The sequence below is a fragment of the Erpetoichthys calabaricus genome, chromosome 14, assembly GCF_900747795.2.
Source record: "Erpetoichthys calabaricus chromosome 14, fErpCal1.3, whole genome shotgun sequence".
NCBI lineage: Eukaryota > Metazoa > Chordata > Cladistia > Polypteriformes > Polypteridae > Erpetoichthys > Erpetoichthys calabaricus.
The window spans coordinates 15,208,284-15,223,891 of record NC_041407.2 but is presented as its reverse complement, the minus strand read 5'-3'; the positions used below and the strand labels follow the sequence as shown (position 1 = coordinate 15,223,891).

At 38.4% G+C, this 15,608-nt stretch overlaps 2 protein-coding genes across 7 annotated transcripts in view; one reads left to right on the top strand and one right to left on the bottom strand.

Moving 5' to 3' along the window:
* Positions 1 to 15,608, top strand: part of aatkb (apoptosis-associated tyrosine kinase b) — a 770,376-nt gene that overhangs the window by 300,291 nt on the left and 454,477 nt on the right. The window lies entirely within an intron of this gene.
* Positions 2,052 to 15,608, bottom strand: part of abca5 (ATP-binding cassette, sub-family A (ABC1), member 5) — a 94,114-nt gene continuing 80,557 nt past the window's right edge. For both annotated transcript variants that reach the window (XM_028820070.2, XM_028820071.2), the window contains exons 38-39: positions 12,959 to 13,014; positions 2,052 to 4,943 (exon numbers count right to left, since the gene is read on the bottom strand). In XM_028820070.2, coding sequence (XP_028675903.1) covers positions 4,824 to 4,943; positions 12,959 to 13,014 — 176 coding nt within the window. In that variant the 3' untranslated portion in view covers positions 2,052 to 4,823. The remainder of the gene's footprint in view (positions 4,944 to 12,958; positions 13,015 to 15,608) is intronic.

Below are 15,608 nucleotides of genomic sequence, written 5' to 3'. Positions count from 1 at the left end.
AGCGCAGTTTTATATACAGGGATACTTGCAACTTTTTGCATTGAGACTTATCTGTAAAGTATTGTTGCACACAAGTACGTATCACTCCTTCCTCTACCGCAGTATAAACACAACTCAATGGGCATTTTGGAAGAGAACATTTAAGTAAATTGATTATTTTTAAAGGATTATGCCATGTTGATTAGTGTTTTTTCTTTCCAATGTAAAAAAATAATATTTGATCAAAATTTAACTGAATACTGCATTAATACTGTATTCTGAAATTTTGTTTTCAGGCCTAACCAATTAGTTTCTCTGTCTAAAGAATTATACCTTCTGAGGTATGTCGGTTAGAGGTCAAAGATGACCACATTCAGTGATCTGTGCAAGTAGGTACATTAAAATTTGTTATGCTTGGACCAGAGAGTGGGTTGTCATGTTAGTAAAGATGAAGTGAAGGCCTGGAAAAGCATGTTCACACTCTAATGTTTGGGCTAATAGTAAGGAGTGTTTTCATTGCCTACAGTTTACCTATTAGGGGCCAAGAGTACATACTGGTTAATGGTGGGAAATTTGTTTTTAGTGGGATTCCAAATACATGTAATATGGGTTGACTGGCGATTTTTAATTTTCCTTTTATGGCCCTGAAATAAATTTGCAATCCATACAGGTGTTTTTTCTTGATTTTACCTAATACTCACAGGCTTCAACTCCTTTCAGTGGAGTAAGTGGATCATAAAAATAACACCCAAAAAGGTCAGAAAAGTACAGTAATTATTCTAGTCAGACCTGGAGGACTGTAGTTGCTGCAAGTATTTGTTCCAGCTTGATTTCTTAATCAAAATACCAGTTCTTGCTAGTAGTAGATCTTATTTTATGGCCCATTAGTGTTTTTTTTTCTGTCATTTCAGCTCATTCCCATATCATATATGTTTCTCTTTCCCAGTGATATCATCCAGATTATCTATAGCCTAAAGAAGATGAGAAATTCCCAGTCCTTCCCTTTTTGCTCTTCACTTTCCTTCCAGATATTTTATTAAAGCACAAGATCTCATGATAAATACATAGGTGTAAATGGAATAAAGTTAGATGGAGTACCTCTGGTTCCTTATTGCTAACAAAGAGCCAGTAAAACAGAAAAATTCAACAGTTTAAGACTAAAATAATCAAGACAACCAAGATGAATCATAGAACTATTGATTGAACAATAACAGACTTCTCATTAATAAACTGGGTGGGAACAAAATCCTGTAGCCATTATGGCCCTATAACATTTTTCCAGCCAATTTACAGTCTCCCATGTGCTTTCTGCTGAGATGTCCTGTGTGTTTTTTCTGTTTGCCACATTTTATAAAGCGGTGACTGGTGAAGCACCCAGTTATTATCTGCAGTGTCTCCAATCTCACAACTGTAGCTTGTCATTCCGTCAGAGTTCTCACGGGTCTCTTGGTGACCTCCCTCACTTGTCTACTTCCTGCATGATCACTCAGCTTTTGTTAATAGCTTGCTCTAGTCAGATTTACAACTCTGCCATACTCTTTCCATTTCTTCATGACTGATTTAACTGGATTTAAATGGCTATAAATATTTATGCAGGGACTACTGGGGATATCTTCCTCTACTGTCACTGAAGATTATTCCAAGGATATGCCAGAGAAAGGGTTCGTGTTTTTTGTCACCAGATAGTTAAACCTAGAGTCAGCAGTTGAAAGGAGGCAAAAGTTTAACTAGAGGATGAAAGAAAGAGACAGGAGGTGTGGACAGTGAGAAAGGAGAATTTCTATTATAATTTTGGTGGCAAAATACACATTAGACATGTGTGCAGACTCTCTCTGTAGGTGGATCTAGTGGAGCTGCAAGTAATTTGTTTTTGATATTGCTGCTTGTTTCCTGCTCTCCTGTATAACAAAGACACCCTATGTTTGTATTGCTTTAAACTCATTATGGAATATGTTATGGGTTGGTAATTACTTCAAGGCCATCCATAGTTGTCACACAATTTATAAAGACTTTAAACCCAAACTTGCTTCAATGGTCAGTAGACAGGATAAAAGAAACCCAAGACAAAGAAATTTCAGGATCACATAAGTTTTAATGTACTCAAATTGCATTAATTACCATTACAGAAATTATTAATCAAAATAACTGACCAAAATAGTGCAATTTCTTTTGAAATCAAACAATTAAAAACAAAATACAGTAGTTATTTAATACAGTACTTTCACACGCAAGATAAATTTAAAACATATGTCCTGTAATTATTTAATAATCAGTATTTTTTCTCCTTCACATGTAAAGTAGCTTTAAAATCTGCAGGCTACCCCATATCTCTTATTTTATGCTGGGGGTGGGCAAACAAACAAAAAGTAAACAATTCCTAAATGTAGAATAAAATAACTATTAAAAAAAATACAAAACTCTATTGTAAAATTAGAAAATGGTTTAGATGAGAAGACAAGTTAAACAAATCTTTCCCCTCAGTGCTGTGACATTAATTGCATGAGGAAGAATAGAATATGCCTTTCAAGGCTGACAAAGCAGAGAAGATCTGCAACTTGTGACAATACAGCCCAATGGAACGGCCTTCTGTTGTGTTTCTTTGCACAAGGCACTATAGAAACTAGGAGAATAACCAGTTTTAATTTAAGCTAATAGCATTACACTGGGGACTTGCTCTTTGTACAGACCAAACTGGTTCCAATATTTTAACATCAATAAGGGGCAATCATTTAAGAAATGTTGATTAAAAAAAGGGGGGGGGGGGCAGTAGCATACCTCTATTATAATTATTTGCTTTACAAAGAATTTGATTTTCGATCATGAAATATTAAAGCAGCCACCAGGATAGTAAAAACCCAAAGGGTCTACACTATCTGATGATTAAATGAGTAATAAATTACAAAAGAGAAGCACTTGGTGCTTTCCCCTCCCATTTACAATAAATTACTTTACAAAACATCAAACTGGAAAATGTTAAAGAATGTAACAGGAAGACAATAACAGACATAAACACATACATAATCACTTATGAAGTAGCACTAATATACTCTCAGATTTCCTAAAGGAATACTACACCCAAAAATTATACTCTTTTGATACGTTATTTATTCCTTGTTGTTTATAGAGGGAGCTGAGAAAAAATTTTAATCTCATGATGAAGTTTGTTATAGAATGGGTGCCTGTAGTGAGCAAATCTGGACTACAGCAAACAATTCTGTCCATGAAAAAACTCATGTTAATTCTGTTGCATAATCCACATATCTAATTGTACATTTGTTTTGCTTAAAATGTGCAAAAGCATGCATTTTCGGATAGAGATCTTAACCAATGACTGAGGGGGAGGGGCGGGTCTTCAATATTTAACAATATTTTAACAATACTTACCAATACTTCAGCAAAAAATGCAGGCATATTGGACATTGTGAGCATGCAACTGGATAGCAGGACATGGATTATGCAGCACGAGATCTTTTCATGGGTGTTTTTGATATTTGAGTTGCCCTGTCTATCAGAAACTTTTATCTCTATTGTGCATGATAACATAAGCATCAATTTTTTTCTAAGCCATCACTAAAAATCACATGCGGTATAAAAGATATAAAGAAATACTATTTTTGGGTGGAATATTCATTTAATGTTTCCTATGAGCAAAATAATATCCAGGCCATTATTTTGAAATGATAGTGTCTCTAACAATAGTATTTAGTGTAAAAACAATTTTAGGGTGACAGGTGGTCCCTGTGTTGCAGTTATAGGGGCATAAGTCTCAAAGTGGGTACTCTTAACTACTGAGTTGCATAAAGTCTACCAAACACTTGTCTTCCACTGCTTGACGACATTTGAGAATAATGCATACTGGCACTACATAAAGAACAGTTTGTAAAATGTTGAGAAGTAAATGACAATAAGGAGGAGAAATGAAAAAAGGACATAGGGTCACTGTGCAAATGAAACTGGACATTGTGTTTACATTTACTTGTCATGCATATGGTATGAAATTATTTGATTTTATCATTATAGAAATAATGTACATAGATAAAAACTCATGTTTACAGGTGGTCAGTAAGGTTTAAGCAGGTCTTAGATTTAACTTCAAGCATCATGACAACAAGGACTTTATACAATTATGATTTAGGTGTTGCTACTTGCAAAGTTCATCCTGCTACGATAACTTCTTCAGGAAGTAGCCAAAGCAATGACAAAGACAGAGAAAATTGCATAAGGCCCGCTATCAATACACATAAAAAGAGTAGAATGTGCCATAAGGGGATAAGACAAGACTGAATATATTTCCATAACCCCAAAACAAAAATGTACAAATGATAAAAATTCCCACTTTCTTCTTAAACCTTCAATCCCATAATTTAATTTTTGGAGATCAAGTGAGAACCTGTAAGGAAGCCTTCATTCATCCTTGTTCTAATCAGTCACTTTTAGGATTTCTCAATGAAAAAGGAGTTTATCAATGCCTGCTCAAAAATGTTTTCTTCGGTTTCTGAGGTGTCTGTTTAAAAAAAAACCAAAAAAAAACACAGGGCTACTAACCCCACAAGTGCTCTGATGGCTTCTCTTCATGTGTGGATCTCCATTGTGAAGAGATGCAGTTTTCAGAAAACCTGGCTCAGCATAACACAGAAATCAAGAATGCAAAGTCCACAACCAAGACAAGTAGAATGACAAAAAGTAATTCCAGCATACCATGCAGTTCCAGCATTGGTAAATGTTCACGTAACTGAGCAAAAATCCAAGAGCTGGCTGAGCCAATATCCACAGCTGTGAGACTGGGCGTGCTAACACACAACAGGCCTAGTGCAACAAAGTACACTGTGTTCCATCAGCTGAGTTCAAGCTGAGACATCCCCAGCAGAAGTCTCATGCTGAAGCCGATGCCATTGAAATGTCGTGCTTAAAGGGCCTACCTCCTCTCTGTCATTCTCCTGTTCTTTTGCAAATTCCATGAAAACCTAAAAAACAAACAAACAGAGATATTCCCAGCAGGTGCAGTTGGTGTCATAAAAACACAAAATCTAGAGCATCTGTGAAAACCCTGTAAGTGAAAAATATGCAAAGAGCAGCTGATGCTTGCTGATATGTCATATTAGTTAATATTTGGAATATATTTGCAATAATTATTAAAATGATGTATTCCAAGTAGGGCGGCATGGAGGCGCAGTGGTAGCGCTGCTGCCTCGCAGTTAGGAGACCCGGGTTCGCTTCCCAGGTCCTCCCTGCGTGGAGTTTGCATATTCTCCCCGTGTCTGCGTGGGTTTCCTCCCACAGTCCAAAGACATGCAGGTTAGGTGGATTGGCGATTCTAAATTGGCCCTAGTGTGTGCTTGGTGTGTGGGTGTGTTTGTGTGTATCCTGCCCGGGATTGGTTCCTGCACCTTGTGCCCTGTGTTAGCTGGGATTGGCTCCAGCAGACCCCCGTGACCCTGTGCTCGGATTCAGCGGGTTGGGAAATGGATGGATGGATGGATGTATTCCAAGTATCTATCTATCTATAAATAAATGTTTGAAATATTAATGTATTTAAAATTCTACAAATGGAACAAGTTACACTATTGAGGGCTTCAAAACATTAGGTAAATGAGAAACGTTGTGCTGAACTACCCAAGTTACCTTTTTCGTTATTATGGCCTAAATTTTCTCATTCTTCACATCAAATGTATATTAAGCCCTTTAAAACTAATGGATGTCTTCCAAAGTGAACAAACTAATTAGAATATATCTAGTGTCCACTGTAAAGTTAAAAGTGTTGTCTGTTTTGGTATACTTTAGAAAGCTCGATAAGCTAGACTAAACACATTTTACATGAACTTTTAGAAAAAAAAATGGGTTGTGAATTTTACAGAAGTATGGATTACTGCTCTTTTATACTGCAGAATACGAAAAATTTGAGGATCATACAATTGCAACTGTGTGGTATAAATCTTGCATAGGCAGAAAAGTGCCCTGACTCACTGCTTTTCATTAACATACAAAATGATGAATGTTAAATGTTTGAAGTGCATACCGCACACTGTCATATAATCTAGGTTTCAACCATGGTTACATGTTATACAGCATATCGCACTTTGTAAGAATGAATTTTGCATTTTTTACTGTCTCCTGTTTTACTGTTGCTTCTACATAAACACGAATGAAAAGCACTGTAGAATGACAGAAGATAAATAGCAAAATAATATAGACAACAACAGCAAAAAATACACATCCAAAAACATTAAATGACTTCAGAGAAGTGACCTTTACCTGGCATATCATGAAATCATTTGAGGAGTTAGGTAGGAGATAATTGCACAACAAAACTCGGGCCTCTTTGAACCCTTACCAATTTGCATACAGAGCAATGAGGTTGATTTTATAGAATTTACTGTATCAACATTTGGAAGGATCAAAAACTATGCAAGTTTGCTATGGATAAATTTTTCATCAGATTTTAATACAATCCACCCCCTTTTTTAGTTGACAAACTGACTGATAATTTTTGTTTGGAACCTAAATTTGGTGGGATGGATTCTGGACTTTTTCAACTGAACACAAAGATCAAGTATTACTGCAGCTAAATGTCTCTAAGACATAGGACATGGCCGTAGACTTTAGGTGATCCCCTCCTCCCACTCTCTCTCTAAAACAACTAAAGGAGAGACTGTGAACATTAGAACAATTTAGACAAGAACAAACATTCAGCCCAACAAAGTTCGCCAGTCCTATTCACTTAATTCTTCTCAAAAAACATCATCTAGTTTCGAAAGTCTTACTGTCTATTGTGCTATTTGGTTGCTTATTCTAAGTGTCTATGGTTCTCTGTGTAAAGAAAAAACTTCCTAATGTTTGTGCGAAATTTACCCTTAACAAGTTTCCAACTAAGTACCAATGTTCTTGATTAACTCATTTTAAATAAACAGTCTCTATCCACTGTACTGATTCCCTTTATAATTTTTAAACACTTTACTCGTGTCACCTCCTACTCTTTTTTTGCTTAAACTGAAAAGGCTCAGCTCTTTTAATCTTTCTTCATAATTCATCCCCTGTAGCCCTGGAATCGGCATACTCACTCTTCTCTGGACATTTTCTAGCACTGCTGTGTCCTTTTTTGTAGCCTACAGATCAAAACTGCACACATTACTTCAGATCCGGCCTCACCAGTGCATTATAAAGCTTGAGCATAAACTCCTTGGACTTGTACTCCACACACCGTGCTACAATTTTCTCAATTTTTTTATTTTTAATAAATTTGCAAAAATCTCAAGTAAACTTTTTTCACGCTGTCATTATGAGGTGTTGTGTGTAGAATTCTGAGGAAAAAAATGAATTTAATCCATTTTGGAATAAGGCTGTAACATACCAAAATGTGGAAAAAGTGATGCGCTGTGAATACTTTCCGGATGCACTGTATATAACATTCTGTTTGCCTTCTTAATGGCTTCTGAACACTGCCTGGAAGTTGTTAGCGTAGAGTCCACTATGACTCCTAAATCATTCTCATAAAGGTGTACTCTCAATTTGTAAACCTCCCATTGTGTATTCAAACCTAACATTTTTACTTCCTACATGCAGTACTTTACATTTATTGACATTAAATTTCATCTGCCACAAATCTGCCCAAGCCTTTATGCTGTCCCAGTCCTTATGTAATGATTTAACAGATTCCAAATTATCTGGCAATCCACCTATCTTGGTATTATCTGCAATCCTTACCAGTTTATTACTTATATTTCTATCTAAATCAATTATATATATTAAAAATAGCAGCGGCCCTAGCCCTGACCCCCGTGGAACACTACTCTTAACATCAGCCAATTCTGTCAAGGTTCCTCACGCCATTACTTATATTTCTATCTAAATCAATTATATATATTAAAAATAGCAGTGGCCCTAGCCCTGACCCCCGTGGAACACTACTCTTAACATCAGCCAATTCTGTCAAGGTTCCTCACGCCATAACTCTCTGCTTCTTGTGTCTGAGCCAATTCTGCACTCATCTACAAACAGCACCCTGAACTCCCACTTCTTTTAGTTTGATGCCCAGCTCATGTGCCACCTTATCAAATGCTTTCTGAAAGTCAAGATAAATACCATCATATGCTCCACTTTGATCATATCCTTTTGTTGCTTCCTCATAGAAAATCCGCATGTTGGTAAAACACAACCTGCCTCTTCTAACCCATGCTGAATAATCAGAAAAACTCCTTTACTTTCCATGTGCTGTTCAATCTCATCCTTAATAATTCCTTCCATTAATTTTCCTGTGAAGCTTGCTGGCCTATAGTTGCTTGGATCAAAGCAAAAATGGGATAATATTTGCCATTTTCCAGTCCTTCAGAATCTCCCCAGTACACAGCGACTTCCTAAAAATGTGTTTCAAGGGTTTATACAGTGATCCCTCGCTATATCGCGCTTCGCCTTTCGCGGCTTCACTCCATCGCGGATTTTATATGTAAGCATATTTAAATATATATCGCGGATTTTTCGCTGCTTCGCGGGTTTCTGCGGACAATAGGTCTTTTAATTTCTGGTACATGCTTCCTCAGTTGGTTTGCCCAGTTGATTTCATTGGCAGATGGCTGAGAAGCTATCCAGCTTACTTTCTCTCTTCCTCTCTCTCTCTCTCGCGCTGACGTAGGGGGGTGTGAGCAGGGGGGCTGTGTGCAGCTGCTTCCTGAAAGGACATGCTGCACGGAGCTTCGCATACTTAAAAGCTCAAAGGGCACGTATTGATTTTTTTTATCTGTCTCTCTATCTCTCTCTCTCTCTCTCTCTCTCTCTTCCTGCTCCTGACAGAGGGGGTGCGAGCTGCCGCCTTCAACAGCTTTGTACCGGCGGTGCTTCGCATACTTAAAAGCCAAAAAGCCCTATTGATTTTTTTTTTGACTGCTTGCTTTGCACTCCTTTGAAAAGGAAGATATGTTTGCATTCTTTTAATTGTGAGACAGAACTGTCATCTCTGTCTTGTCATGGAGCACAGTTTAAACTTTTGAAAAAGAGACAAATGTTTGTTTGCAGTGTTTGAATAACGTTCCTGTCTCTCTACAACCTCCTGTGTTTCTGCGCAAATCTGTGACCCAAGCATGACATTCTAAAAATAACCATATAAACATATGGTTTCTACTTCGCGGATTTTCCTATTTCGCGGGTGGCTCTGGAACGCAACCCCCGCGATGGAGGAGGGATTACTGTATATGTACTCGTTAGCCTCCTTAAAACCTCAAGGGTAAATATCTGGTCCTGGTGATTTGTTTGATTTCAGCCTATTTAATCTGAGCAGTACTTTTCCCTCTGCAATTTCTAAATCACTCAGAACCTCCTTAGTAGTCCCATTTACTGCTGGGAGGTTATCCACTTCCTCACTTGTGAAGACCTCAAGAAAATGCAAGTTTAGAGCAGACATGGTGGAGCAATAAATATCTAGAGATTATCATTTATAATAGGTTAAAATTTAATTTCACCCTAGAACAAATTTGTAAGAAGGGAAGAATGTCTTGTCTTACTTGGGAAGCTCTTTTGTTTGAAAGTGGAGAAAATCATAATGAAACTTTTTCTTAAGTCCTTCGTGGAGTCTATTATTACAATTGATTTTATATATTAGCTTGGCATTAAAAATACGTATAAATTAGCTTAACAACATTTTAAAAATGAAGAGTAAAATGACAGGTTTATACCAGACTTCTGTGACTATGTTGTATCACAAACAGGTTAGAACGAAGGCCAACTCAATTTCGTCAGACAGCAGCCATCCTATTTTTCCTAAATTTCAGCTGTTGCCAGCAGGTTGCAGGTTTAGGTTCCCAAGGGTAAAGAATCAAAGACTCTCTTATTCCTAGACCATTTTGAATTATGTTACTCATAAGGATGCTGCTGAATTCTGAATTACAACTGCCCAATCATGTTAACTGGACATTCACCGTTAAAAGGTAACATGTTTGGAGCTTCCCGAAAGATCGCAGAAACCTGCAAATGATATGCAAGTCAAAATATATAAACAACACTGAAAATAATTTATATCACATAAAATCTGTGTGTCCATCCAGTTACAATGTCTCTCATTTCAAAAGATGGCGCATCAAAAACATTTCTGGTAATGAAATACATTGCATTTGTCATTTCAAAAGATGGAACATCACAAACATTAGCACTGCTTATATATATAGATTCTATACTGTACAATTCACTAAGTCCATGGCAAGCAAGATGCATGCAAGACAGCCCCGCCCACCAACAATTAACTAAGCAGCCGACCATGGCACACGCACGTCAGAGCCCCGCCCACCAACAATTTGCGCGAGAGCGAAAGCATTTGCCAACAATGTTTTCATTAATCAAGGACGAAAGTCGGAGGTTCGAAGATGATCACATACCATTGTAGTTCCTACCATAAATGATGCCGACTGGCGATCTGGCGGCGTTACTCCCATGATCCGCCGGGCAACCAAAGTCTTTGGGTTCCGGGGGGAGTATGGTTGCAAAGCTGAAACTTAAAGGAATTGACGGAAGGGCACCACCAGGTGTGGAGCCTTTTGGCTTAATTAGACTCAACACGGGAAACCTCACCCGGTCCGGACAAACAGAACAATGAAAAGTCAACGTGGCTCAGAGGTGCATGTGAACTGTAGCAGATGCGAAACCGACTGAGGCGGTGTTTGGAAAATGAATAATCAACGTGACGCACAAGTGCATGTGGACTGTACACAGAAGAAAGCAATTGGGGTGAGGAGTTGGGGGCGGGCACATGAGCAGGCAGTGCGTACTGAACGATGACTAAGAGATGACTGTTCACCCATCAATACATGGTCCTCACTGGGCGTCCTTCCCCTCACACCCCGTTCCGCCCTCCGCGCACGACTGCTGTCCAGCCCCGTCCCTCGCTCTGGGAGGTGGGGGCGCGGCGGCGGTCCTCCAGTTTTCGGTCACGGACAATTGTATGTTGCTCTCTCCAGAGTTCCCTTACAGTCGTATCCTCAAACCCACCCCATAAGAAGAAGCATGTTTGTCGCGGATGTGAATCGCTGTATGCGGCGTGTAAAACAGTTTGCGAAGGGTATGCCATGGTCTTTCAGTTGGTGGGCGGGTCTCTGTTAGTTGCTCTTGCGAGCGGGCACATGACCAGGCAGTGTGTATGCTTCGAGAGCGAGGATGGACACAACAACACCATCTAAGAAGAATCATATCTGTCGCGGATGTGAATCACTGTATGCGGCGTGTAAAACAGTTTGCAAGGGGTATCCCATGGTCTTAGCAGTGTCTATGCTTCGATGTGAATTGCTGTATGCAGCGTGTAAAACGCTGTATTGTATGTTGCCCTCTCCAGAGTTCCATCTTTTCATTCACCTACAGTCGTATCCTCAAAACCAACCCCATTTGGACAACTGTGTCTTTCAGGAAGTGTTCACCCATCAATTCATAATTATGTGGCATATGCTACGCCGTGGGTTGGCTAGTCTCATATAATTGGCATACAACAAAGTCATATGCATTGCATGGTGCACTGCAAACATGAATGCTGAGGTCTATGTTGATTACTTAGATTTCAACCCATCTCAGATGGGTAACACAGCTATTATATAAATTTCAGTATTATTTAATATTCGTTAATGTAAGTGTATACTATATCGTTATAAAAAGTTATTTTTCATAAAAAAATAACTGTGGGATCTATGCCAGCTACCTTCTGCCTTCACTGCATCCTTATTATTGAGCAAATCCAGATCTCTCTTCCCAGCTAGTTTGCACTCCACGCTCGCTCACCCACCTCTACTGGAAATCCGTATTCTCCTGCTCTAGCTATCCTTCTCAGCTCTTACCTTCCTTGAGCTCGCTTGCTCACTTTCCTGATTTCCTGTCCACCTTTCGTGTTGGGCCAAACCCACCTTATCTGTGCACTCGTCATGCCACTAAATGGCAAGCAACTCATTAAGGTCTTCTACCCCTAGCCCTCATTAATGTGAAGGGATGACTGTGTTATTTTGTGTATTACTTTGTACTAATCTTCAGTGTGTGGACTTATGATAACACTAGTTTTCAGATGTTGTGTCTTTGCTTGTTTATTTTTATTTGTGTAACAATACCTTATGTTTTATACTTTCCTGCTGTAAACAGATTTCCCTCTGGAATAATGAAGTCTACCTAACTTAACCTAGACAGATATGAAAGGTGCCATATGACAGAGAGATGGATATGAAACACAATGTTAAGACAGCGAGTGTGGGTGTGCATATGTGCAACTCTGGTCATGTAAAAGATTCTGCAGGATTTTTGCTGCCCTGCACCATAGGCTCTGCTCTGCTCATATAACCTTGAATTTAGAATAAGTGGGTTTGAAAAAGTATACAAGTCTGTATGTATGTAGAAGTGCTTTATTCTCCACAGAGCTCCTCAGTGTTGAATTGCAATGTTCAGATATGGATTTGCTCAACTCAAATCATATTTTTGAAACATTCTGAACCACTGTGATAACCGCAATCCAGCTAATTCAAATAGGTTATTGCAATAAAATACAGTATATGTTGTTTTGTATGTGGCGAAAGGTAGGATATGATTAAAACAGTACAAATATTATCACTTCAAAAGTTGAATGGCCATGCTTGTTATTGAATTTAGAACTGCAGAATAAAATCAGTGTAAGTAAGCTACTGGTTCTGTGCCAATGCTACAGCTGGAAGTCACTAGAATTCACAATTTTGTGCAAAAGGTGACAATAAGACAATGTCATATATCCTAATACAAAAGCTAGAAATGCTGTACATTTGATTAATATTGATTAAGAGAATCAACTCCATTGTGTTTATGAGAACGTAAAATGTCCATCCTCAATCCGGTTACAATAAGGCTGCAAAAAATTAAGCATGTACAGTACCATACGTCCCTTTCAGCATGGGTACAGTAAAGCTAAAATCATTAAGGGAAAAAAGCCATACAATAACAGCAGCAATCATACTCTATGCTCAGTTTAGTACGTTTAGAAAGCCAGAATATAACTTACCTGTTCTAGTGTAGACTGTGAGAAATTGTACTCCTCAAAATTAAACACATGCTTTGCTATATTCAAAAAGACAAAAATGTGATTAAAAAAAAGTTAGCAAAATTTAACAATCTTTATTTTGCCAAATCACACACAGAATTTGATCTGGGCACTTGAAAAGTACAAGTGATCAGTTAACACTAGAATTACCAGAGTCTATGAAAAAACTCGTAGATCCAGCCCACCTTAAAACCGTTCTCAGCTCTCTTTTGTCTTCTAAATGTGCCGTTTAACACGAGCAGCAAGCAGCCAGCTATTCCATCCCCCACCGCCGCAGAATGTTCACTAAGTTTTCCCAGCTCATGCCTTGTTTGATTATCTGGGAGTGACTGAAGTGCTGGAGTTTTAGAGTGGAAATAATAGATCGCTATTTGGAACACACGCATTTCATGTGTGTTCCGTTTCTACAGTAATCTGTGTAAACACATTTATAAAACAGAAACGTTTTTCATATTTTAGTAGTAAATGACAAAATGTAGGCATAAACTATACAATGTATGAAGCCTGAAGTCCAAAGATCAAGTAAACACTTTCACAAAAGGTTCACGGATGATATAACAGCTTCCGTGGCGTAGTGGTAAGATTTGCTGACTTGTAATCAAGAGTCCCCAGTTCGATCCCTACTCACTCCTATATTTGCCATTTTCAGTAGTGTGGTGCTCCTTTTGTTAATATTATACAGTACACACATACATTTGTTTTGCGTCTGTAACACGCGGTGTGCATTTATAGGACTTGTAAAAGTTACCTTTTTTTTACTTTTATTCTCTCTAAATCACGATGCATATTAACCCCTCCCCCAGGGATCTGACGCTGTTATTTTTCATTTGAAACAGAATAACTGGAGATGTGAGTGGTGTTTTGAGACAATGGAACTGGACATTCTCTCATCTGGAGGGATTAAAGCTGACACACAAACGCTGGCGAATCTGCCTTCTTCGTATCTCACCGTCACTTGATTTTTTTTTTTATTCAGTTTTATTGAGTGTTCCTGCTCATGCTGAATTAGTGTGCACCTTATGGTGTATGATGTCAAAAAAACACAGACGTAGGTATATATGATATTTGGAATTATTTGTTTTATGACCTGTATAGTACATTTTGGAAAACTTTGTGGCACGGATGCAACATTATTCATATTATTCATATTCATTCACATAACATCTTGTGGTTTGCAATCAGTGACTGCCTGTTTTTTTCCCCCGATCTTGCCAGTCCCCACATGTTGCTGTATGCTGTTTCCTGTGTACTCCAGGACATGCAGAGGATAGAATAGTACAGAGCAGTAAGTTCAGTGCTATATGCAATCATCAGAATCAAATGTTAACTGTTCACACACACGCAAGGATCGTCCCTCTTACATTTACAACGTGTGTACCTGTTACAATGTACACGCTTCTCTCTATGCTGTGGTTCCTATTACACACCTGAAAGAAAGACAATATATGTGAAAACATCATCGCACTAATGCAATATTATTTGAAAACGAACAGCGTCAGATCACAAACCAAGTGTGATCAAGAGTCACCGGTTCGATCCCCACTCACTCCTATATTTGCCGTTTTCAGTAGTAAGCTGCTCTTTTTATTAATATTATACAGTACACACATACACTTGGTTTGCATCTGTACTTGCGCTGTTTCCTAGAATCAGATCCGGGTGGGGGGGATGTTAGAGCGTGTGAGCTTATTCAGTGCTGCAGGATCAACGCACATGTTCATCTTTTTTTCTTTCAGTAATAGCACCAACATAAATCCACACCCGATCTGACACTGTTCTTTTTCAAATAATATTGCATTAGTGCAATGATGTTTTCACATATATTGTCTCTTTCTTTCAGGTGTGTAATAGGAACCACAGCATAGAGAGAAGCGTGTACATTGTAACAGGTACACACGTTGTAAATGTAGGAAAGACTATCCTTGCGTGTGTGTGAACAGTTAACATTTGAATCTGATGATTGCATATAGCACTGAACTTACTGCTCTGTACTATTCTATCCTCTGCATGTCCTGGAGTACAAAAGAAACAGCATACAGCAACATGTGGGGACTGGCAAGATCGGGGAAAAAAAATGCACAGTCACTGATTACAAACCGCAAGATGTTATGCGAATGAATATGAATAATGTTGTATCCGTGCCACAAACTTTTCCGAAATGTACTATACAGGTCATAAAACGAATAATTCCAAATATCATATATACCTACATCTGTATTTTTTTGGCATCATACACCATAAGGTGCACACTAATTCAGCATGAGCAGGAACACTCAATAAAACTGAATAAAAAAAAAATCAAGTGACGGTGAGATACGAAGAAGGCAGACTCGCCAGCGTTTGTGTGTCAGCTTTAATCCCTCCAGATGAGAGAATGTCCAGTTCCATTGTCTCAAAACACCACTCATTTCTCCAGTTATTCCGTTTCAAATAAAAAATAACAGCATCAGATCCCTGGGTGGGGGGTTTGGGGTAAGGGGGGGCGGTAGTATGTATCGTGATTGTGATTTAGAGAGAATAAAAGTAAAAAAAACGGTAACTTTTGCAAGTCCTATAAATGCACACCGTGTGTTACAGACGCAAACCAAATGTATGTGTGTACTGTATAATA